Here is a 25,429-nt window from a genome sequence, read left to right on the forward strand (position 1 = left end):
AGTGAAAGAAACGCAAAAAGGAAGCAGCGATATTCACGTTAGGAATGAAGTATTTAGTATTTTCCTTTCCAAGTTCAGTTCTTATTGCAATACAGATTGATTAATGGAATGCGATAGTTTTTCTGATAATGCTTTTGTTTTATGTGATACGCATGTGTCTTAGTGGTTACTATGTATCCATTTTTAACATCAATACACATTTGCTGATATATCTCAAATAGTCAAAGGATAGAAAATACATTAAATTAAAATGGTGATTTGCTTTTTCAGCAAACAAATGAAGGGGATGCATTATGCATAGATTCACAGACAATATCTTCCCGATTGGGTGTGCAGCAATCCATACCCCTTAGTAAGTACATGTTGATTAAATTTTCTGAGGTCTTTATTCTCTCTTTCTTTTTGGTCTTCTTTTGGACACCGCCTTGGTACTACGCAACAATGTCACCAATCCAACCCACTAACAGCGACCATTCTGACATACTATGCAGACACTGTGACCAAAGGCTCATAATGGTAAATCGACTGATGCGACACCAGTATAACAGGGAACGCTCGCTGTATGTATAACATCCGTTCTAGAAACACAATAAAAAGAACATGAAGAAACCAACAAAAGAAACTAATAACATACATTGATCCTAGTATTAAAGCTTTGTTTGAAGCTACTCGGGGAGGACGTTCTAGTTCAAAGGCCCATTGCAGTAAAGTCCTACGTGAGCTGCTTGAGGAGCATAGCAGAGGGGATTTTGACAGCGATCCTGATATGGCAAGATTTATACAACAACAAAGGTGTGTTTCGGCGACTATTATGCGGCAAAAGCACTTGCATTTGTACGTACTCTATAGAGAGCTATCCGACTATCATTACAATGTTAGGTTCTTTAGACGATCTGTAGCAGCGGATCAGATCTGGATAGTTGATCATGATGGTACCGATCACGAGTTTCTGGCTCCACCAATTCAAGAACTGTCACACAATCAGGTTGAAAATATCGATACCCCGTCATCGTCATCGTCATTTTGTCTCTCGCCCCCATCACCTAGTTTTCCTGTAATGTACGGCGCCAACGATGTCAGTGATGTTGTAACTGAGGATGTCGATAATCGCACAACCGTGTCACTAGAGGATAGAGAACTCGACGGTTTACAAATGATGACAGAAGAGGATTGGTATGCTAAACAGCGTTGGCATTAGTTGTTCAATTGTTTTTGATAAAAAGACGCTATATATTTCTGATTCTACTTAATGCTGATTATACTTAGTGAAAATGAAGGAGATAAAAAGAGGCTGTGCGTGCGCGTATTTTGACGTCGAGGGTTAAAGAGGGAAGAGAAAGAAGAGAGAGAGCGAGGAAGCAAAAAGAAAGAGGAGTGGGGAGACGAAAGAGGAAAAGGATGCTTTTTAAAATTTGTTTAAATATAAAGAAAATGAGGATCGAGTGTAAGCAGCTCTTTATCTGAAAACGGATCAAAGTGATAGTAGAAATACTGTCGCTCGTTTTCGTTCACTATTCGACCAGCAGATGTCACCAAGGACTCGATCCCGATAACTACAAGTTTGGTTGAGCTGGATGACGTTCTATATGGCCAAATGTCATCAGGCAAAGTACGCTCGACCTCAACAGCAGCGAGCAACACCTTTATACCGTCATGCTCGTGGCAAAAGAAAAAACGGACATCACCAAAATAGGTGATGTATTTCATATTCTTCCTCGCGCTGCGGCTTCTATCGGTATTCAGGCGTACAGCCAAACGAACACAGGAACGATTTCGACTTTTGCTATCAGACTCGTCCTGGCGAAACGTACTGCCCCAGATTTGCTGGTCTGCAAAGCACCGACTGGCTCTTTGCACCGATTGATCGCCTGTGACACTCACTTTGTCATAGCCGCCCAAACGATTAGCCCAGTAAAAAGCCAAAGCATCTTTGATCCCTAGCTCGATTACTGTTTTCTCGTCAAATGGACCCCAAAGCTCGGGCGCCGATTCGTCGTTCGATGTGGATATCACTTTTTGGCTGCTTGGTGGATCGTCGTTTTTCTTTCTTTGCATATATCTCATTGCAGCAAGAGCTACAACGACATTCTGCGAATTGGCGGCAGGTTCTTTTCTCGATGTAATGTTTCGCTTTATTACGCCAACGGCTCGCTCCATCGAAAAAGCTGCATATATCGGCAATGGTCCCATAAACTGGATGTGCTTATATAGATGCAAGAGGTAATGTTGTGATATTGTAAAAACGTGGTGAGTGATTTTGTTCTGTTCTGTGAAATTTGATAGACTGTGGAGCCATGCCTTAGCCTTTTCTTTGATCTCTTCAATGCCAGCAGTATCGATTTCTCGACGACAAGCAAGGTTGTACAGTCGTGATAAATTCTTTACTGCCTTTTTTGCATCAACATCGTCGATATGCTCGAGCACCAGAGTCGGCACGATAAAGCGCATAAAATGTATCCAATCCACGGCTTTGTAAAATCCGGCCTTTTTGGTGATATCAGCGCAATCACCGGCGAATCCAGAAGGAACCAGCCTTCTCGATTTCTCCATGCATGCACCAATCTTTTTGAGGACAGACGGAGGTAAGTAAAACGGATTGTTTGTCTTCCCGTAATGACCTGTCAGGAGCTTGTAAAACTGCTTCCCTACGCCCGGCCCAAGAAGATGCATAATATCACTAGGATAAAAGAATGGGCCATGGAATGATGAAAGCTTTGCCATCGGAGATCCGAGAAGACCTTTTCGCGTATCAATGACAGTATCTCCAGCACCAGCGTCATCCGGTTCTACATCCGATTCTTCGTTGGATTCAGCACTAGAAGAGTCGTCTGCTGCTGTACTAGGATCTGTAGCATTCGCCAGAGTTTGCTCGGATGGAGAATAATTTTCGTTTCTGCGCAATGGAGGGATGCTGTTATCGGATGGCGGCAAGAATACTGTTCTACCAGTTTTACGCTGGCCATACACCTCGCAAATTCTGCACCCATATTTCGCCATATGTCCTGCATGACCGCACATCTTTGCCACTGCCGGTAAGTCACCTCCAACACATAAGAGTATTGCTTTAAAAGCGAGATCCTTGTCGTCTGTCGTCTTAACGGTCCTTCCTATTGTCGATAGTTCGTCGAGTTCCTGCAACAGCGCTGTCAAAAAAGTAAACAGCTTTTTTGGCTGATTTTTGCTTGGTATGACACAAGTTTGGAGCTGGTATTTGTCTTCGTAACGGATCTCTGGTGGTAAGTCGAATATGATAAAATGGACGATATACATTGACGATCCATTCTTGTTGAAACCATCAGTATACATGCCCAAGTGAATCGTACTGTCGTCTGTCCGCCCATAGTGCTTCAACAGCTTGTAGCTTTTACCGTCGAAAACGTCACGCATCATATCTGTGCTGTCTGATCGATGGCTTTTGAAATACTGTCTCGTGCACGGATCATTCAGCATAAGTGCCAGTTGTTCAGCAAGTGGCAAGTATTTCATCTGTTGCTGCGGTTTAGCGATATCCCCGCCTTTGAATCGAGGTTTTTTGCAACTATCACACCGATCAGTCGCAGTAGCAGGTGAAGAAAACATCATACAGCCATCTGGGCACATATCGTAAGGAACGGGTTTAACAGGGTAGTTACTAAGCAAAGCCTGTTTTGCTTTGTAGTGGCACGGTAGCAAAGGTAGATGACCGCGAATATAATCATTGAATTCTTCAATGAGCTTCTCCATAAAGGAGCGTGGGACTTTACTCTCAAGAGCAAGTTGGTGGATGCTGGTAGCCAATCGTATATTTTTCTCGACTGTGGTTTTAGCATGTAAGCGAAAGTCGTAATCGTATTCCCCATCATTAAGTGGTGCTGTCGAGAATGCATCAACGTCAGGCGTATCGTCATATCCATCGCTATCTGATTCTTCACTGCACGTGTCATATCCATCCCCGCCCTCATCCGATTGTCTATCGGGCAATCGCACTTGTTCCGTATCACCACTTGCACCAAAACTCATATCCAAAGACTCGTCGACAACACCTTCCATACTGTCGTTAATTATAGCATCCCGTTTTTGCTGATCAGAAACCGGGCCATCAGATTGCACATCCCAATCAACGTCCTGATCAAGGTCCATTCCGTCATCACAGAATTCATTGACATTCTCATTTTGCTACAGTTTAACAGCGAAATTTAAGTCTCTTGCATTTACGCAAAGAAGTATAAACTGAACTCACAAGAGATAGCCAGTGCTCAGGCGATGCTCTTTCCTCACTCGGCCCAGCGACATTGTCAATCAACTAAACATTAAAATCGCAGTTATATTTTTTTTTTGCTTTGTAGACGTAAATAAATAATAACATACTCACGTCATGCTGACTTCTACCGCTCAACGTAGCATCACCCAACTCAGTAAATACACGTCTAGCCATAGCTTCACCACACGCTTTTGTATGAGAAGTTTGATTGGTCTCGGCATTGTTAAAGAAGTAACCACAGATGGGACACTCATAAACAAAGCTTTTAGGCATTGTTGTAAATTAACTTGAATAGCTGGAAGGTATTTTACTGTTTGTATAAGGATTGAACAAGAGAAGTTTCTTTCAGAGACAATGCTCACTGGGTATAAGAAGAAAAGGATCGAGCAGGAGAGCTTTTCAGGGACGAAATCTATTTCTCCCTGTGTGTGAAAGTGTGCAAAAATGAACCTAAAACCGCACACTGCACAAAATATGCACATTCTTGAACATTTTTGCACACATTTTTCCTATGGTGCGGTAAGTTTTGTCAATCATAAATGCTCTGGGGTTTTCATAGTACTCGTGGCGGCGTTCCCAGGCACAGTCATCAATGCTTTTGTCGTTCTGCACAAACAAATCCGCTTGTGTAATGAATGCCCAAGACGTTTTGGATTTCAAGATGCATTTATTAAAAAAGACGGAGTGGCCCTGGATATCTTGAGTAATGGTGTGTTCCACACTAGCTTGTCGTGTAAAAAAATTACCATCATCAATGGGTTGGTCAAGCTTGTGGTACAGAATGTCAAACTGTCCTGTTGGTCGGGTGTCCATGGGTTGCTGCTTGTGTTGATTTTTTGAGCAAAAGTCCTTAAAGTTAAAGACCCATAGCTTTTATCTTTAAAACACAATTCTTTCGACGAAAATGAACGATACTTCCAACAACAACAACAACCTCGCCGACCCTGCAGTTACTGCAGCTGAAACCTCTACACTCCCCACCACCAATGTCGACATCACGGATTCTGCTCCTGAGACTGCTGCTGCTGCTGACAATGCCAGTGACAGCAAAAAAGGTCACGTCAATTGGAGTGATGAGGAAGACTTGAAGCTGGTAAACGCCTGGCTCGACACTTTCAAGGACTCCAAAAGAGGTGCCGACCAAAAAAGGCTCGACCTTTTGGAAAAACGTCACCGAGAAGTTCGAAACCAACGGCAACAGCCACAACAGAGATTTGAAGGGTCTCAAGAATCGCTGGATCCTGATCTCGGCTTGTTGCGCAAGACAGGCGGGTTGCGTAAGCTCTGTTTACAACAACAAAGCTAGCGGCGAAAGCGACGAGCAGCTGGTAAAAAGAATCTTCCTTTGAGAGTCATTTTTACGTTACTATCTTTCATCCAAGAAGGATCGCGTCAAGAAAGAATACGCGTTAAAGCCTTCATTAAAAAGTGGCAAGGCTTTCAAGATGCAGCATTGCTATGTCATCTTGAGATAGAATGGGTAGTGGTAAGCCGTCGTTGCCAAGAAAAAAGATGAAGCATCTGATCCAGCAGAAGATGCTGAGCGGCCCGTTGGCCAGGAAAAAGCCAAGGCTGCCAGCCTTGCAAAGAAGCAACGTTTTAACGACGATGATGCTGAGAAGCAAGAGCGGGAGAAGAAGAGAGAGGAGAGGGCCGTAAAGCAGACCGCTGCCATGGAGAAGAACGCCGTCGCTGCCGAGGAAGTCATCAGACTTCAAAAAGATATCATACGTATGAGCAGCAGGTAATGTGCGCCGATGTCAGCACGCTGACCGTAATAGGACGCAAGTGGTTTGCGATGAAGCAAGCAGCCATCATGAAGACATATGAGCAGGAAGAAGACGAATGAAAAATATATTAAAAGATATAGAAAAATGTCAAATAGTTTTACATAGTGTTGTCGTATTCTTGCCATTGATACTCCATGAGATCTGTGCGCAATTGTTTGTGAGCATGAGCATCACGCACCTCTTTAAGACGCGAGAGGATTACGTGATCATCGCTAATGTCTCCGTGCAAGAGAGATGGCGCGACATTATAACCTTCGCTCGTATCATAGTCAGAGGGAAGAGTAATGCGATCAGGGTATCTTGCACTCTCGTCCTCAACAATCATGTTGTGCAAGATTATGCAAGCTCGCATAATGTTGCTGAGGATCGCCACATTCCCAGCACGTGCAGGCTGTCAAATGATAGCAAAGCGTGCTTGAAGGACACCAAAAGCGCGTTCAAAGTCGTTGCGCACTGATTCCTGTCTTTGCGCAAAGTACTACATACATCGTACCAATGTTTAGATATATGTTTGAGATAGATGATAACCTTAATACTATCATTAAGCATTTACCTGTTCTTTCCTCCCTTGAGGTGCCGGAATCGACTTCACCAAAGTCGGCCACGTAGGATAGATGCCATCGGCCAGGTAGTAACCCTTGTCGTACTCGTTACCATTGATGGTGTACTTCACAGATGGCGCGCGACCGTGGATCACATCATCGAAAACAGGGGACTTATACAAGACATTTATGTCGTTGCAAGAACCAGGTACACCGAAAAATAAATGCCATATCCACAAGTCATGGGAGGCAACAGTTTCCAAGATGACAGTTGCTTTGCCTTCTTTCCCGAGTACATGCCCTCCCATCCTTTCGGGCAGTTTTTCCACTCCCAATGCATGCAGTCAATGGATCCCAGCATGCCCGGGAATCCCCGCGCCTCTCTTGCTCGGTTTGGGGCACGAAGATATTCGTCTCCAAAGCATTCGATGACGCCTTCACAGAATCTCGTCCACACTCTCTTGCTGTGGATTCAGCAATCTTAAGATACTCATCGATAGCATCAGCAAGTTCGCCATATGCTAATATGCACATGGCTGCAGTTCCTTTGACATAAGGGTGGAAGCCGAGTTTTCCGGTCGCATCCTTTGTTTGTTGCAAGAATGTGTACTTCTGTTAAAGTTCTTGCATTATGCGCAAGAACAACTCGCGTTGCATGCGGAAGCGACGACGATAAAGGTTGCATCATATCTTGGGACTTGGTTAAAATAGTCCTGCATAGCTATTATCTGAAACTTGCTACGTTGGCGGTCGATAACCTTGCGTTTTGGCTTTTGGCGTGCTTGGGCAGCGGAAAGCCTTCTTTCTCGAGCTTTTTACAAGATACGTGCAGTGATCTGCCGCGTATGACTGCTGTTCTGTTCGAGTTGCTCATCGAGAATTTGTCTTTGTCTACGTTTTTCGAAGAGTGCTGAAATCATCGTTGTTTGGAAGATTGTAAAAAGCAATATTTTCATCTATACTTCTATTTAAACCAACGGCGTGTGAAGTTAACAGCTTCGTAACAGTAAGGGTGTGACAAAAAATCATCAGCAGCTTATGTTGGTGCTTCATCTATCTGCTTTTGCTATCAGTGGAATGGAAATGACTTTTACCAGTAGTACGATTTACATTAACATGCGAAAGTGTTGACATCCAATGGCAAAAGTATCTTTGCTTTTACTACCATTGAACGGTTCTGCCCACGGTAGTAAGCTCCATTTTCCCCACCTCCATCACATCCTTTTCGTGGTTTACTTTTCTGTGCCACATATTTCGCTATTATAATCAACAATTAGATGTTCGTATCCGCAACATATAGTCTTAAAATAGATTTCTGAGAAAGATCGGCGGAGAGAACGCAATTTAGCTACGAACCTATTTGGCATTGTTTATCCGAACGAAGAAGAGGCTGAGAATGACAACATCACAGTACTATGCGCTTGCACAGCAAAAGCATTTGGCTTTGCAGATCAGATCCATGCAAATGCAAACGGCTATTCTACTTTCGGATAGCTATGCATAGCAAACAGTTGGGCTTTGCATTTGTGCTACATGAATACGCCCATGATGATTGATACAAAACTTTTGAAAGTTACTATGCCTACCATCGATGCGCTGGTCTTTCCTTCGATGCAACTGTCCGTCAGTTTGTACATGACAAACAAGCGAAAGCATAAACAAAACTCACTTAATCATCCAAAGGACAATGTCCGAGTAAAATTTTCCTACTGACAACATGGAAGAATAACTGTATGAGAAGTTAACGTGTTTGTTGCTTCGCTTAACTCCATCATGACCTTTGGCCTTTTGCTTACAGCTTTTATTAGGAGTTCGATAAAGAAAATAGCGTAAAGACGAAGGCGAGGCAGCATAGTAGTTATTTATCTATCTAAACAGTAGTAAGCGGGAACAATGATAGAAAAAAGTCAAGCGAAGTCCATGTCGATCAAGGTGGGGGTGTTGTCTCGACGCATGTTTATGGATCTACGGTGGGATGAAGTGCGGCAAAAAGGCTAAGACGTGGAAGAGGAAGAGAGATAGAAGCCTTATAAACTATGAGAAAATTGAAGAGTTCAAGTGATTGTGTACAATAACCTCAAAGTAATTGGATAACGTAGATACTACCTATCATAGCGAACGCGGTATCTGTTGCTGTGGGAGGAGACAAACAAGACCTCATCTAAGAAGAAAAATTAAACAAGCTGAATTAGAGGAAGGACAAAGGAAGATTCCCCCGATCATGTAACAATTTTGGTCAGATCTCAAGAGCCGAGCGCAATCCGCTGGCAAACCACCAAGCATGCGTCATTGACCCCGACTACAAGGTCGGCGAGAGAATTCATTTGGGTGAACAAAGGTAGCGCAGAATGGTATAACCGTCGCTAGCTAGAAAGTTGGTGACATGGACAGTTATTGTACCTTTTATTAGTCTAGAAGCAGTTGCAAGTTGCCAATATGCAAAATAAGTGATAAAAAGTCGTATTACTGATTTGCCGAGCGGTTGAATTTTTTGTTCTCTACAAATATGATACTAATTAGATAGTTAGACAACAAGAAGGCAATTCGGGCATGTAAAGGAAAGGGTAGCACTTTAGTGCTTTTGAAAATTGAGCAGTCGAATGCTTGAAAGCTTCTTCCTGTTATGGGGTGAGATAAAGCGACGATGCTATTGCGATCTCAACTAAAGCGCACAAAGATCTCCCGGACATGGGGTTCAAAAGCGAAGAGCATTATCAATCGTTTTAGAGCCGATGCAGGATATTAATGAGGTATGATTGCCATAATCATTTCATGAATTTATGATACACCTGCTTGAAGCGATGTAAAGACAAATATGAAGTATATGCTGATTCAAAACTTGTAGGTTTATTAGCATTACTATCGTGGTGAAGATAGCAAGATACAGGTATAAGCAAGGGAGAATATTGAAAAATGCTCTTGCTGTTTTTACATTTTATGTTGACACTACGAGCAACATTTGGTGACCACTTTCTCTCGTAAACAACGACACTGATGAATGATCTCTTTTCTTTCTGATCTTTGTTAGTAACGCATTTGCTTCGCATAGTTCTTCAGTAGATGGTCCGCAGTAAAAAGTGTACACGATTAAGGATATAGAGTAATCTTTTTATAAAGGCCAATTAACGGCATTGAATCGAGTTCATCACCCTATGTCTGGTCTTATTTAACGGGTATCTTTAGACGAGATAGTTCTGGGCTCTTCGTAGCTTTTCCGCTCTTTTAGAAAAATGTTTTGGGGTAATAGAATATGTAAGAGGAAGGTAGCCCATCACAAAACCATCGTTTTTTCATGAAACCAAGAATTGGTTCAACAGTAAAGAATTACAAAATGACTATCAAGGGATCTCAACCGCGTTTCCCACCCTCCCCCTTTTCGCACCATGTCATTTTTCTTGTGAAGATGGTGAGTCATGGTGCTTTTATCCTTTGCTTATGATCTTATTAGATTTTGGTTTCTTTGATTCATGCATTGATAGTGGTTACTGCGCATAACAGCACAAAATATCTGGGGCGGTGGAATGATGTGTGCAGTTGAAAAGATTGGAATGTTGTTGGTTATCAATCAGTCCACAGCACAGCCCGTTCTAAATCATAATGCTATCAACACCGTCACTGTGATTCTGAAATGTTTGCGCCATTTTTCATTATTTTGCCTTGCGCATCACATCTATTGACAAATCTCTCTCAAACTCTGTTATGCATGAAACTTTAGTACCAGTCCATAAGGTATATTACGTTGGTAATTAATTTACCCTCACCCTTGAGCACATCAAGAAAGAAAGAAAAAGGCAAGCTTGGCCGAATCGTGAAAGATATCGAAAGCCTCCTTTTTCAACATACTGTAAACAACAATTCTTGTTTAGAACAAGAATGTGGAACAACTGGTTACACTGACAAAGCTGATGTTTAGGCTGCTATCCCGCGGATAAAAAAGTGGTCATTGCTGCTGTTTTGTTATTCCAGTACTATGGCGCGCCTACTATCTCCCTACTGCACGTCTTTGTCAAGTTCGCCGCTGTTTCTTTTTTGTCAAACACAAACAATAGTTACATCGCTGAGTGTAACCTGGGAGTTCCCATTTAGCAACTGAACCAGCAGCATTTTTGTTCTGTTGTGGTCACAGTCATCTTTATGGAGTCATCAGTGTGAGTAAGAATAATTTGGAGAAACAGATCGAGATAGGATACTTGCATAATTTATACAAACCTCACAAAAGGATATAACATTACAAATACTATGTTCATCTCAAGTACTTTCATTACACAGGACTTTCTAATCTGTCCTTAATCAACCTTTGAGTTACTTATTTAATTTCTGTGAGACTGTGTACACCTAATCATGATACATTTTTAGGAAACGGCGAGCCCTTAACCCAACAACAGAGGCATTGGCAAACGGCCGTGATGACGAACAAAAACGGAAATGAGAGGGCTTAATACAAAAATTCTCAAGAGTCAGCACTAAGTTTCAAATGTCCCATATTTACACCTCCAAGAATTTAGATTAATGAAGGGAAAAGACAATAGTGGCGGGTTTTATCGGCAACACCGGAAATTTGTGATAAACAAAAATAAAGACGTGACAAATGGTGGTTGGGGGAGGTTTCGATTTCTTGGCTTATTATGTTATCGTTTGTTGTTCTGTTCACAGGTTTATTGACTATTATGTCCCACAGCTACTACAGTAGCATCGGATTATCCTTTTGCCGCCGCTTTATCTTCACTTGACTATCAATGCAAAGTAGTAAGGAAAAACTGCACTGCACTCATTTTGCTGTCACGAGATTTGTTGAAAGAGGAATTTGCCTGCCACATTATGATACTTATACCCGAATACAAAAGCACCAGATGAGCGTCCGTATGATCCGAGAAATCAACGTGTGTCGCCGTTGCCGTAGTTGACAGGCCTTGTGTTCATGTGTCTTCTTTTCTCTTTATTAGTCAGAGTGTAATGTAAGATGTGTATGATAATGATTGACTACGCATATCACACGCACAGCCCCAAGCCCCAAAACCCATCATCATTTTGTATTACCATGCACGCCTTTTTATTTGAAATGAAAGCTGAGCACCAACAACAACATCACCACCATGATTCATGCATCCCGTTTGATCTTGTTGTTTGCTACTTTTTTTTGCACCCATATCTACCTTCTAAGCTAGAAAGAATTGGAAGTTACACTATTTACCACTGCTGCGTCATTATACATTATAGCTCTAAGTAACAAAAGTATACAATAATGCGTAACTATATATAACAGCAGCGATAGCAGAGGGCTCTAACCCAAACTAGTTCTTAGCCCTATATCTGATAAATCCCCATCTGTATCAGTGATTAGCATACATATATTACGCGTTAAGCAAACGTGATGTATCTAATCACATTGGTTTCATTATTGATAAGTAGGACTACCAAATCATATAGCTCATTGGATTCTTTAAAACTACTCAATTTTTGATGCCTGGTAGCAGTCGACGATACATGCTGTTGCTGTTACTGATACGCAATGGATACTTTCCAAGTGACGCCCAATACAATTAATATGACATTGTGCCCTCTCAGCAGATCCGCCCCGGTGAGGCTGTGGCATGAAGGTCGTATGTAGTTCTTTTCCTGCCGAAATATTTTCATGTTCCCTCACATCATATAGCATCATATGAAAGAGAAGGAGTAAGAATTGAATGTATGGTCGTAATGATGACGCTGACGATATTGATAAAAACAAGGTTTGTAAATGATTTTAGAGGGAGCACTGCTTGCATATGTACGTTTACATATACATAACGACACCTTTTTCTATATGAACGAGTATGTGTATATCACTGCTGCTTATAAATGATAGCAGAATGTTTTAGTTAGACGCTAAACAGCAAAACCTTCAACCGTTCTCCCGCCGGCCGCCCTTTTTGTGGAAATTAGGAACGCATGCACATATATAATACATACCTTGTGAGGATATTCAATACCGACATCAACGGAATGACCGTACCAATACTTATCAGCATTGTCATTTACCGGATCAGTTGAATACATTCATTTGTTTACATTTACATATATTAAAACTTTTAGCATATGTAACAATTAGCTACAAGGTTTGAACAACCTTTCCACGGATTGTTGGACGCAAATAAAAGATACAAAGCAAGCATTAGTAGTCATAGTAGCCATAATCATACAAGTTACTGCTAGCTGTGTCGGTCATGATCGACTCTTGTTGTAGTAATAGAATAATTGAAAATCTTGGCAAACTGTGAAACTCCAATTTTATAATTTATGAACACTATGTTCAAGGTGTAATAAAGCACATAAAATTGTTGGGCTCCCTCTTTGAGAGAATCAATATGGTATGGTACATGTGTGTGGCATAAATGGGGTTTTGGGATGTGTCTCTTGTGCCACAACATACTTATTGACAAAAAGAACACCTTTGTCGTTGTGAGCACTCTAATCAAGTATTTGTACTCAATGCGCTTCCCTCTTATTATTCCACACATCTCCTTTGCCCTCCACCATCTTACACAAAAAGAAGCGATCTTTCTATGATGTGCTGCTGCTGCTGCTGCATTAGACTGCATATATTTCTATGAGCACCAGCAACAACATCATCAACAACAACAACCGGTGTCAATGCGTCAAAAAAGAAGATCCACATGACCTTTTGTTGTTGTTTTGTATGTTATTCCAAGTGATTAAAAAGAAAGTAATTATCACCATAATTTCAAGAACACCTCTCATATACTACAATTACGTTTCGAAAGAAAAATCCCGTTTCTGTCATATCAAACAAGCCTAGAGAAGGTGGAACGATACACAAAACAGGATATAGAAGAGTGGTACAGTTCGATGCCTACTGTAATGCATGTTGCAGCTGATGCTGGATTTTCAAAAACGGTCACTCGCTTTTATTTTTTATTTATCAAAGAAGATGGCTTAAATGTTTAATTTGACTATTGCTGCATAGTAGAAAATGTGAGACTACATTCTAGCAGAGGCAATCAAATGAAGAGTTATACATAGATGTCTGAATAATGCATTTACCCGATTGGCGGTATATAAAACTGTATAATGCAACACCTATCCCGTTCCTTCCGCATGGTCATAATTTCAGTGATGGGGGAGCGAGCTCCACATGATATTTTACACATAAAGAATACCAAGCAGGTGAAGTTCACGGATATCTTAAAGCTGCATAGTGTTGGCACAGCAGTATATAATATCGGCTTTTGTTCCTGCAGAATGTGTAACAAATCTTATTTAATCACATCTAGTGTCACGAAGAACAAGGGGAGGGGGCGTTGCTGGGCTGTATAATGATGATGACGATGATGATGGTATTAGGTAACATTTAGTAAGAGGAGGGCTGTGTGGAAGCTGGGGGTGGAGGGAGGGGCAGAAGGAAGGAGAATGGTTGGGGGGGGGGGGGGTTGGTAGAGGTAAGCATATGGGTATATAGATCGGAATTCGACTACACACACACACACACAGAGAGAGAGAAATCACACGCAAAACCTTGTTGTTGTTGCTGTTGTTGACACAAAATGCAACCACGAGCTCAACCAGATATTTTTGTGTTTTGTTGCTGCACAAACAAACCAACAAGTTGCGGGCGAACAAGCCGGTCAAGTTAAAGTTAATATACTATCAGTGTTAAACAACCCTCGACCCATCATCAACAAGCTCCATCCAAGCAAGAAGAAGGTTGAATCATGACAAAATTAAATGAACTCTATTATTCTTTACCACATGCATGACACTACTCAATCTGTTTATGTATGTCCATACTACTACTATAGTACACCAGTTAGAACACCCTACGACGACCGCCCTGAAAAAATAAAATTTGTGCATAGCATGTATATTCAGAATGAGTGAGTGAAAGACACACATAGCATCATCTCATATATGCGGCAATTTGGAAACTTGTTTGGTTCATCACAAATATCAGGGCACATTTAGCCCATCCGTATTCCGCCTTACTAGTATGACCATGAGTACATTACATGCTTGATATGTAGCAGTTTTGTATATAGCACATCCGAGTGATATAGGAGGTATGCATATATGGAGTAGGAGAGGGCGTCAGCAAATAAAAAGAAGGGCCCTGGTTTAGAATAACGAAAATGTGGACAAGCAAACTCAAATTTTTTTTTTTGGTGCTTGGTGTTCACGTTAGTAAGATGTACATAGTAAGATGTATTGATGATGTTGACGAGCCCCAACCTCCCCATTCGTCGGGGAGCGAGGCCTAATAGATTCACGCAATAACCGGTATGTGAAATGGTTTGATGTGCAAAACACAAGAAGGGGGGGGGGGGGCGGTGGGCATGTGTGTGACCCGAGCTGTTGTTTTTCTGTTTGGTGTAAGAGTTATGCGTGTATGAAAACTTAAGAAATAAAGTAAAACAAATATGAGGTTCCCGATTTCAAGGGCGGGGCAGGTACATGCATGCGTGCAGGCGCAGGAGGCAAGGAAGGAAGGCAGCAAATCAGGGTTAATAACGGCATTGCACTATTTTGTGACAAGAAACCGCGATCACACACATCTCAAAGAAGCTTTTTTTCTTTCTTGAATGTGTGCTGCTGTTGTTTACATTTGCACGCATGTGCACCATCACCACCACCACCACCACAGCAACAACAACAACATCAACAACACCATCGGCTCATGTGATCTCATTTCAGCCCACCTCCCTGCTCTCTTTTCGAGACTGTTTCTTTCTGCCTATATTTGCATCCATTTCCATATTCTCTCAACTGTCATTTTCCCTCATGCTATATGATTTACCAACCACGCCCCCCTCCCCTCCCAAAAGAACAACAATGCGTAAATAAATACTGAGGCACCTACTACACACACGACTCTTATGCATCGGGCATATACTATGCACAACCCATCAACTCATCTACCAAACATCGTCGCTCAATAGAGGATCTTTTATGTTCTTCAACTTCACGTGACCACCAGCAACCTCACTGTGTTGACGGATGTGCCATGCTGGTGGAGAATAGTGATGTGTGCACACAAAGGGGAGTGCGCGTGTTTTCTCACGTTAAGCGGCATGAAAGAAAGAAATCGCTTGTCGGCTGCTTTACTGATTAGTCGGGCACACAACAAGATGGTAGTTCAATTACCAAGCAAAGCAACCAGGCCAAATTTCCCCCCGATGAATACTTGATCTAGGCCAGAATGCTTATGCCTCTCAAGTTGCTGCCGCTTGCCGTCGTCGTCGGCGTCAAAACAGGCATTGGGAGATTTCATCATCGTTTTAAAGAACTCAATATGGCAGTTCGATTGACAAACCTATAGTAGATAGTAGCACCGTTTGTTTGAACGCCAGCAGCATGTATTATTCTAAAAATCAGCTGAATCACCCTTTCCTTCGAAACGATCCATTATGATGCAATTTGCTGTGAGCTTCTCCAAAGAGATCTTTCAGGTATATATTTATGACTTGACCTAGTCACTTTACAGAGAATACCTCGTTTGAATTCATGTGTTAGTCCATATGTGCTACTTGAGTGCGCTATTCAAATAGAGGGCGCTATTCTAACGAGCTGTCGGTCAATGTAGCACTGGGTATCATGAATTTCCATTGGTTTCTTAATCAGAAAGAGTGTTAAAGTAGCACTGATCGGGATTATTTAAGATGCCGTCTCAATCGGGCAGGAGGAGGACTCTCTGTGTGTGTGTGTGTGTGTGTGAGAACAAGACAGTTTAGGGAAAGACGGACGAGCGGACGGACGGGACGGACAAAGAGCGGACGGTGAGACAGGTGTTGTTGTAGTAGCGTCCAAAGGCGAACGACGGTGGAATCTATGGTTTCAATATACGAATCCATCACGGTAGATTGATTACCTCCCCCCCACTTTTATAGCGGGTAGTACTATTTACTCTATTTTGTTTCACCTGGGAAAAGATCAGCCGGATTGCATGTAAATATATGAGCAGAAGAGGGGGAAGCGCTCAGATAATAGAAAAATTTGCACGCACTAGCCCCAAATCTTACGATAAAGTCAAGTACTACTATTATATATTGTATACTCTGTATAAATTGGCCTCTGTGGGTTCCATGTGTCATGTTGCACGATCAGAGTCTCGTTCTTTATTTATATATACATACGGCATTCGCTCATGGTAAAAGGGCGTGACGAGTGTGGTGAAACACAACCACTCACAGAAAGCAAGACGCCCGGCTGTTGCTCTTGGCCAATCATTGAGAAATACAAATGTGCTGGTTACTCAAAGTCCTCCTCTGAGAGAGAGAGAGAGAGAGATTCATCTATGCGGAGAGCGAGACGGTGTGTATAGGCTAAAGGGGGGCGACTAGGAAGGGCGGAATGGGGGAACCGGCGACTTTTTTTTTTTCCAGCACATTCACTCACTCACTCACTCACTCACTCACGCTTTCTCTCATACATTGAGGCAGCACAACTCCTTCTTATTCTCCGTTCTGGTCCGTACTCCCCCGCTCATTCCACTTGAAAAGAGAGAGAGAAAGCGGTGTCCTGTTCATCATCGTCCCATCATCATCAAAGAATAACAACAACAAACCAACATCATCAGCATCAAACCCACCCCCTATTTGCCTAAATAAAATTCTCCCCGCGCAAAAAAAAAAAAAAAAAAAAAAGAGTATGTTAGTAACACCGATCCGCATTACACACGCTCCCTCTTGGACAGAAAGAAACCGGCGATAGGCACCGGACTCCTTATCAGTGAGGATGGAAATAAAGAGAATGGGTAATACAAAGAAACCGAAACCCGCCACACAGTCCCAGATCTCTCTCTCTCTGTGTGTGCCTAATTCAGACAAGGTAAGACTGGTCCAGACGTAAGATTCTATTTGGTTGTAAAGACTCTGTAAACATGTGGCGTCTTTATGAAATAACAACAACAATCAAGAGTCATGTGATGACGCTGCTGTTGATAGTACTAGGCAAGACACCCTTTTTGCCGAATATTACACATCAAGCAATACCCGCTTGTACTAGCGTAGTAGTAGTAGTAGTAGTAGTAGTATTAATAACTACTACTAATGATGGTATTACTAGTAGTAGCTAGAAAAGCAAAGTCAATGGAGGTAGGACAAAACTTTTTTTTATATGTGTGGATAATCGATACATCAGGTCCAAGTTGGAACACATTTTGGGTGTCGCCGTTGTTGTTGTTGTTGTTGTTGTTGTTGTTATTAGTTGTTCGCATGGTAACACCAAGACATCATGACGTTTGTGCGCAAAGTAATATGATGCACGTGGTCGAATTAGAACAAGGGCCAAGTTGTCGAAGAAAAACTTTTTTTTTTTTTTTTGGGTGTGTGTGAGAGAAAGGGCTCACGTGCTGACAGGTTTTTTTTAATGTGCAGACCAGACAAGAGATGGGAGAGCATGAGCTGAGATCCCACTCAAAGAAACAACAGCACCAACCGTGCCAAGTGCGCGCGCTTTACAAAGGTCACAGCTCTTGTGGTTTCTTTGGGGGGGGGTTGGGAAAGAGAGAGAGAGAAAGGCTCTCCACCCCCCCCAAAATAGGCACTTGTCGATCGAAAAATGGGGTGTGGGTTTCACTGCATACATCATTATCATCATCAGCATCGAATTGTATATAGGCAGCGGCAGCAGCATCTGAAGAGGGACATTGCGACGATCTTGGCAATTTTATTGCTCCGCAAACTCTCTTTCTTGTCCTACGGGCACGTACATATTCCGCATTTGGATCAGCGCCAAATTCAGCAGGACAGAAGAGTATGACAGCAGCAATTACGTTTTTTGATATGTGCAAAAGAAGTGCAGGTAGGGGGGGAGTAAGGGAACTTTTTTTTTTTATTGGAAATTGGAAAGGATGAGGTTGTATGTACAGATGGATGCTTTTTTATATGGTAAAATGGGTGTTGTTGCAATAAGAACCACTTGCATCCGTCTTTGTGTGGATGGATTATGTATATGTGTATGTATGTGTATGTGCAAGTGGATCATTATTATTATCATTATTATTCTATTTCCAAACATCGCACTCGGGATGTCAAGGATGTTGTGGCAGCCACTACAGCGGCAGCAGCAGCACTAGCAGCAGACGGGGCGGTGGAGTATGGGCTGACCTGGTGACGAGAGGATGCAAGGGCGGACGATGATGAGGACCAGCTTAAGATCGGCCGACATAATGATGGACGCGTGTTGTTGTTGTTGTTGTTGGATGTGGATGTAGTAGTAGTAGTAGTAGTAGTGCTATTGGCAATGCGTGGTGTTGTGGTGCTGCTATTAGAAGTACAAAGCGATAACCGCAGATCAGGTGGTGTGTAGAGTGGAGTCTGTGGATAGGAGATTGTTTCATCGGGTGGTGTGTATGGAACATGGTGATAGCGTCGTTTGGAGGCTGGTTCAATACTGTTGGCAGCCGATCGCTTCAAGGAGGACGATGCGCAGAGTGGCGGTGGTGGGATTACTGACGACGTCAATGCAGTGGGTGTAGGAAGAGAGCCGGTGGTACTCGATGTTGTTGTTGATGTTGTTGACGGCAGGATAGCAGGCATAGAAGCGGACATGACAAGTGGAGGTACAGCAGCAGCAGTGACGACGACGGGTGGCGACGACTTGATGGACAGACGCGCAGGCATCTTGATGGGACGGTGTTGTTGTTGTTGTTCGGCCATGCGTGGGACCCATTGCTGACATTGGGCTGCCCATGCAAAAAAGTGCTGATGGTGAATGTAGATATTGTAGTTCAGTGCTGATAGAAATTCCATCTCCATGATGTTGAGTTCGCGTACAGGAATGCTCGATACATCTGACCACGTCTAAATAAAAGAAGTATATTAATAGTTGGGTTCCAGAGAGTGAGTGCGTCCCCTCCCCCCCATATTCACACTTGGGGGGTGTTGAGGAGGGGGGGGGGTGTGGGTTTGGAGGTAGATTGAGTCACCTTGTTGGTAAATGTATTGTCGTCCAAGAACTTGTTGGCGAGGATGAGTGCGGTGGTGAACAGACGCACCTCGGAGCCGATGGATGCGCGGATGGAGGGGTAGGCGGAGCGTAGGCGATGGATGTAGTAGAGCGCGAGCAGGACGCACGCGCAGGATATTTGGGTTGCTTTGAGCACTTTGTGACAAAACATCTTGAACGTAGCGTATCGTTTCGCGTTGACGATAGGCTGTTGTTGTTGTTCTTGTTGTTCTTGTTTGAATGAACCGGCCCATATGCACGGCACCACCAACGCGCAAAAGTCGGCCAGTTCGGATGAATTGGAGCACGAAAGAAGGGTGAGTGAGGGTGGATAAGTCGTCGTCGTCGTCATTGTCGTCATTGTCGGGTTTCTTCGTCCATGCTGGCACGGTGACATGGCTGTTGTATAAGTAATTGTTGTTGTTGTTGTTGTTGTTGTTGTTGACGGAGGAGGTGTTGCTGGAAAGAATGACGATGGTTGAAAGAAAGTTGGAGAAAGAAAGAAAAGCAAAAAGATTTATTTTACATGAAAGAGGAGGAAAGCGCTGCCTTTTTCTAAATGCGCCTTGTATCATTTTATGTTGGAAAAAAAAAAGGTTTCGCTAGCTGCCAAATCCGGTCGGAACTTTTTTTTTTTTTGGACACCAGCCAAAACTTCACATAGCACACAGTTTAACACGTCCTTGGATGGACAAGGCTCATTGTTCCACCTTTCCCCAAACGCGCTTGGTCTCCGCTTTTTTTTTTTTTTTCCTTGTTTCCTTTTTGGTTTGTGAGTGAGTGTGTGTGTAATGAATGGGCAAGGGGGGGGGAGCCCTCTCTCTCTTTTGGGATGGTTGGTTGATGGTTGGGGGGAGGTGCCCTTTCCAGAGAAGGTGCCGACCGACGGGGGACCACCTCCCTTGACTCAGCAGTTCCCCCCAAATAGCCCGCCCTTTCCCTTGTCTCCGATCCCACCTTTGACTTCTTTGACCCACCCAACCCCCCTCCCCAAAATACTACCCATCCCTTTCCACCCAAAATAAGACGGGCAGCGGACTGAACTCAAAAACAGCCTAAAGCAAGGCCACCCCCAAACCCGATTGCTGTGTGCTGGTGTAACACTTGACAACATTATCAGCAGCAGCAGCAAGTCCTGCCTGCCTGCCTGCCTGTGTACGTACACTATCTCGGGTGTAAAATAGGCCCCTACTACTACTACTACTACTACTACTTTGCTGTGTCAAGAAACTTAATTTGCTGATCATTCCAAAAAAGCGCTCCCTCCTCCTCCCCCGGGTGTTGCTGATGGGTCGCTTCCACTTCTTCCATGATTGATGATGTCGATGTTGATGTTGATGGATGACTGTGGAATTACGTGCGGGTTTTTCTTTGTTTCAACGCACGTCTTCTCAATCATCAATCAAAATGGGGAACCCGTGGTGGGTTGTCCAGGGCCGGTTTCAGTCCCAATCCATCTCTCTTTCATTAGCATATTCGCTAGTAGGTGATCCTCCATTCTTTTCATTCATAGCATCCTCTATGAATGCCATCCCTCCCCTCCCCTCCCCCCCCCAAAAGAGAATGGCCCGCATATTACCCTTGGCGTGCAGAAATTGGACCATCCATCATCGGGTTCTTTTCCAACAACTGACAACGGAGGCTGAGTCCCATTCTAAAACAAAGAAAGAAAGGGGGAGGATCACGCGTTTATCATCATCATCATCATCACACCCAGTATGTCCTGCGTGCTGTGTTATTGCTGCACATTGCATGTACATGAGCAGATAATAACAACAACAACAACAACAATAATCTGTCAGTCAGCCTTTTCCCTCCCTTTCTATTACCCTATACTCAAATGATATTCCCCCTCCTTTCTACTATTTGCCACACCGCAGCATACTTGTGATTTACTACATACGACGACGCAACTTGTGTGTCTCTCTCTCTCTTTCTTCTAACAAAATGAAACGAGTAGAGTGCATGCATGCGCTCTGCATCTGCAAAAAGGGGAAAAAAAAGAAAAATCTTTCTCTCTTTGGATACTGCCGAGCCGTCATCTTTCTCTTGTGTGTGTGTGCGTGCGCCTTGTTCAAGCAGCAGCAGCAGCAGCCAAAGAAAATGAGTTCCGCCCAAACTTCCTTATTGCGTAACACCACCTCCCTTCTCTCTCATAAACTTTTTCCTCTCTCTTTCTCTCTCTTTCTTTATATGTCACCAAACTATTACTATCAGTATCCCACTTATTATTAGTATTATGCAACCCTTACAGGCCACCAAACCATTTACAGCGACGCTCCATCTTTCCAATTACCACTCCCCATTACGCGTCCACATTACTGAGGGGCAGAACCTCAAGGACTTGATCTCACACCTGGTCCGCCAACACGCCATTCCGCCCTATTTAACCTCGAGTCTCTATTCTGTTCTCGCGTCAGCTATAACAGCAGCAGCTGCCAATAATCACGACAATCAGCAACACGCCATGGACGCTTCCACAACGCAAAGAGACCCATTCGTCACGAAATACCAGACGCATACGCTGCAATACCACAATAAACCCGAAGAGGTTAAGCATCAAAAGGGGATTTTCCTTTTACTATAAAGAGAGAGAGTGTGTGTTGATTGGAAGATAAACAAAAAGAAGGAGAAATGTGCCTTGCTGCATTATTTACAGTTGGAGCAAGCAGCAACAGCAGCAGTTCAAGGCAGCAGGAGTTGGAAAGGGTGCCTCTGTGTTGTATCGACATCTATACCGTGTTCTGGGGAAAGAGAGGAGGAGGGAGGGAGGGAGGGAGTGGAATGGGAGAGAACAACGAAAGTTAATGTCATGGAACTTCTTGCAGGATATCTTTCCACGTGCATACCACACACTCGTGCATTGCCCTATTGAGGCCATGTACAATACCCTGCTCAGCCTGGAACAAGACTATGCGCTGGTGATCCAAGACCGTTACTTGGCATGCGAGAAGGAATTAACCGACATCCAAGAAAGGTGCGTCTCTCTCTCTCTCTCTCTCTCTCACTTTCTCTCCGCTCCACACCCCCCCCACCTCTAACTCGCATTAACATGATTGATGCATGGCCACTTTCTACGTCCAACTGCTACAATGACGACTGCGCATCATGATAGACACAGCCGCGAGATAGAAGCATCGCCAGGATCGCCCAACATGACCCATCTGTTTGCACGCCATGTGGAAGACATGGAAGTGTTCCAAGCAACATATGCCTCCGACATTCTGCAAACACAGCAAACCCAACGACGCGAGTATCGCGCCTTTGTCATTGAATTGTACCGAGAATATCAACGACGACTGGTCGCCCTGTCTGATGAAAAGAATCTCAAGCCAGAAGATACTTTGCTCGAAGCTGAAAAGGATCTGGATGGCAAAGACATTGTCAAGGTTGCGGCAGAGCGTGTCAAAGAAAACAGCAATGATGCGAATAACAATGGTTGTCATAGCAGTGGTGGTGGCAGCAGCAGCAGCAACAGCAGCAGCAGCAACAACAACAATGACAGCAGAACAAGGCGTCAAAGCTCCTCAGTAGCCAGTGTGGGTGCTGCAAGCACCAAGAGTGGCGTTTCTTTCTCCAATCATAATATCAATAATAATAATAATGGCGATCAAGTCATCATGGCCCGGTCCCTGTCTCAACAACAACAGCAGGCTGAAAAAGATAAAGTAAATCCATTTTCTGTTCTGGGTCTATTGCAGTCTAAAAGAGACACTTGCTGCTTTAAAGCGGTAGTCATATGGGGACAGTGGCTGACAAAAGAACGATGCCATGGTATAGGCCCACTTTCAAAGGATGGTAAAGGACATTGAAGAAATGGGATTCGCCAAGGAACAAGCAGAGATGGCATTGGCGCTAACAAACCACACCATGGAAAATGCGGTGACGCTACTCCTTGAAGACCCACAGAAAGTCAACACGGCCATCCGCCGACGATCAGCAGCAAGCGTGTCGAATGCTGCTACTGCCTCTCCTGCACACTCACGCAATAACTCGGTCAACAACGACACAGGTTCGATCTCCTCGGCTCCTTCAAGCAGACGCCAATCGTTCCAAAGGAGCAGCAATAGCTTGATCGCATCGCCACTCAGTAAAAATGCTGCTGCAAATAAGGGTTGGAGTCCGGTCTCGTTCCTCCAGCAGCAAAAGCAGGTAATGGAGAACACCAACCTTAGCTCCGTACGCAAGTTGGGCGGTTGGCTCGGGAGGGCCATGGAGAACTTTGGCATTGATCATGATGACAGGTAAATCTCTTTTGCGTGCTTTTTATTTTGGGGGGGGGGCCATGGAAATGCAAGGATGGGACTCTATAGTTTATATGTGTGTGAAAGAGAGAGATCAACAATTTCGCAAGGAGTAAAATACATGTTTTTACATAAACAATGCATGATAATAAATAATAATAAATAATAGTAATAATAATAATAATAATAATAATATCAATTATAATAATAAAACTTTGAATTGTTGTTATTCTATAGTGGTGATTTTGGAAGCACGCTTGCTAACGGGGCCAATGCACAACAACCTGTTGAATCATTTACGATCAGCCTGGGGCCTGCACAAATCAAGTCGACGCATAACTTACGCCTACTCGTGGCCGAGCCAGGGGCCGATATATTCAATCCGACACCCTACGATCCGACTCGGGAGATGGCTTACAAGGCTCAGACGTCCACTAAACTCTATACCAACCATCTGAGTGCCATAGTGGTCCTGGTGGAATTGAGCGAGCTCAACAGGAGTCGTGATCAGCAGGGAACCGCATTGGGTTGGCGACACTACCGGACCGGCAAAGGGAGTAATAAAGGTATAGCCTGGGCTTCTTTTATTATTATTATTATTATTATTTACATGATGTTTATTATATATACCATGTTGTTTGCTAAAACTTTTCTTTGGTGTGCGCTTCTAGCCTTATTTGAACGTTGTCAACATTCGACCGAGTTTCATTTCCCGGACATCGAGTCCCAGCTGACCACCATCGAACATGATTTCGCCCAACGACCTGATAGTTTGCAACAAGGTTCCTTTTTCGTCACTCGTCATTCCAATCTTCCCTTGACGCAAGTTGTGTTTCATCTGGTGATCGACAGTGATGGTAAGTAATAAGCTCTCCAACTACTACTACCCCCCCCTAAAGGTTTAAAAATACACTCATAATCAATGTTCCGCAATCATGTATGAACCAAGCTATAGCAACCACCGAACTGACCAAACAAAGCAGCCTGATCAAAGGCCTACTGAACATCTTGCGTCTGACCACGCGCTACGACATCTCATCCCTCTCGATCCCATTGCTACTCCTTCCAGACAAGTTCTTGGAACAGCCCGAACAATCATTTTCATCCGGCGCTTTCTTGGATCAGCCGCAACACCACTTTGCATGGTTACAAAAACGTGGTGAAGTCGCCATGAAATGTGTCCGTGGCTTCTTGTATGAACATTCCGGCAGTGGTAAACGTGCTGGCGTGGGTCAAAGTGAGGCTGCAGCTGATCGTGCTGAAACCGTGTTTGGTGGCGGATTGCATAACGTCGAATTCCTTTTGCCTGATTCAAGTGGTGTCTATGGTCAACGGCCTTTGGATGTTGGACAGGATGTTGAGTTTGCGTTTCAACAGTTCCGTATCTTGCTCGTTAGTATCTTTCAAACGAGCTAGTCCCCATGAATCCTTTCTTTTAGTGTGTGTGTGTGTGTGTGTGTATTATAAACAAGTTTGCTGTAAATGGACTCCTCCTTTGTCATGGGTATCTCTCAATGTTGTTATTTCTCCCGTTCTATAGATCTTTTGGACCTAGTCATATTGAACGTGGTGATGCCACCCTAACCCATTCTGAATTATGTGTTTGAACAATTCTCTTTAATAGTGTGTGTGTGCAGTCAAGTGAGGGGGGAATGTATCATTTTTGAAATGTTG

General features: G+C 43.4%; 4 protein-coding genes across 4 annotated transcripts; 3 read left to right on the top strand and 1 right to left on the bottom strand.

Moving 5' to 3' along the window:
* Positions 1–5,144: 5,144 nt before the first annotated feature.
* Positions 5,145–6,089, top strand: BDB00DRAFT_870041 (uncharacterized protein; the record flags this gene model as incomplete). Its single annotated transcript, XM_053126663.1, has 3 exons — positions 5,145–5,517; positions 5,732–5,971; positions 6,022–6,089. 3 exons carry the CDS (start codon positions 5,145–5,147, stop codon positions 6,087–6,089), a joined length of 681 nt encoding a protein of 226 aa, XP_052982081.1.
* A 12,207-nt stretch (positions 6,090–18,296) lies between these two features.
* Positions 18,297–18,746, top strand: BDB00DRAFT_812019 (uncharacterized protein). The gene has a single exon (XM_053122663.1). It carries the CDS (start codon positions 18,415–18,417, stop codon positions 18,637–18,639), a length of 225 nt encoding a protein of 74 aa, XP_052982082.1. The 5' UTR covers positions 18,297–18,414; the 3' UTR covers positions 18,640–18,746.
* Positions 18,747–19,228: 482 nt separating this feature from the next.
* On the bottom strand, positions 19,229–19,827 carry BDB00DRAFT_740178 (cyclin-domain-containing protein; the record flags this gene model as incomplete). The annotated part of the gene is made up of 2 exons (XM_053118444.1): positions 19,229–19,366; positions 19,492–19,827. Coding segments are annotated over 2 exons (474 nt in total), but the record flags the coding sequence as incomplete, so codon positions are not given.
* A 1,497-nt stretch (positions 19,828–21,324) lies between these two features.
* BDB00DRAFT_812024 (uncharacterized protein) lies at positions 21,325–25,278 on the top strand. The gene is made up of 7 exons (XM_053122664.1): positions 21,325–22,062; positions 22,340–22,488; positions 22,627–23,179; positions 23,292–23,755; positions 23,993–24,321; positions 24,427–24,612; positions 24,705–25,278. The coding sequence occupies exons 1-7, from the start codon at positions 21,751–21,753 to the stop codon at positions 25,169–25,171; spliced, it is 2,460 nt and encodes an 819-aa protein (XP_052982084.1). The 5' UTR covers positions 21,325–21,750; the 3' UTR covers positions 25,172–25,278.
* Positions 25,279–25,429: the final 151 nt, after the last annotated feature.

The sequence above is a fragment of the Zychaea mexicana genome (genome assembly GCF_025766255.1).
Source record: "Zychaea mexicana strain RSA 1403 chromosome Unknown BDB00scaffold_18, whole genome shotgun sequence".
Taxonomy (NCBI): domain Eukaryota; kingdom Fungi; phylum Mucoromycota; class Mucoromycetes; order Mucorales; family Lichtheimiaceae; genus Zychaea; species Zychaea mexicana.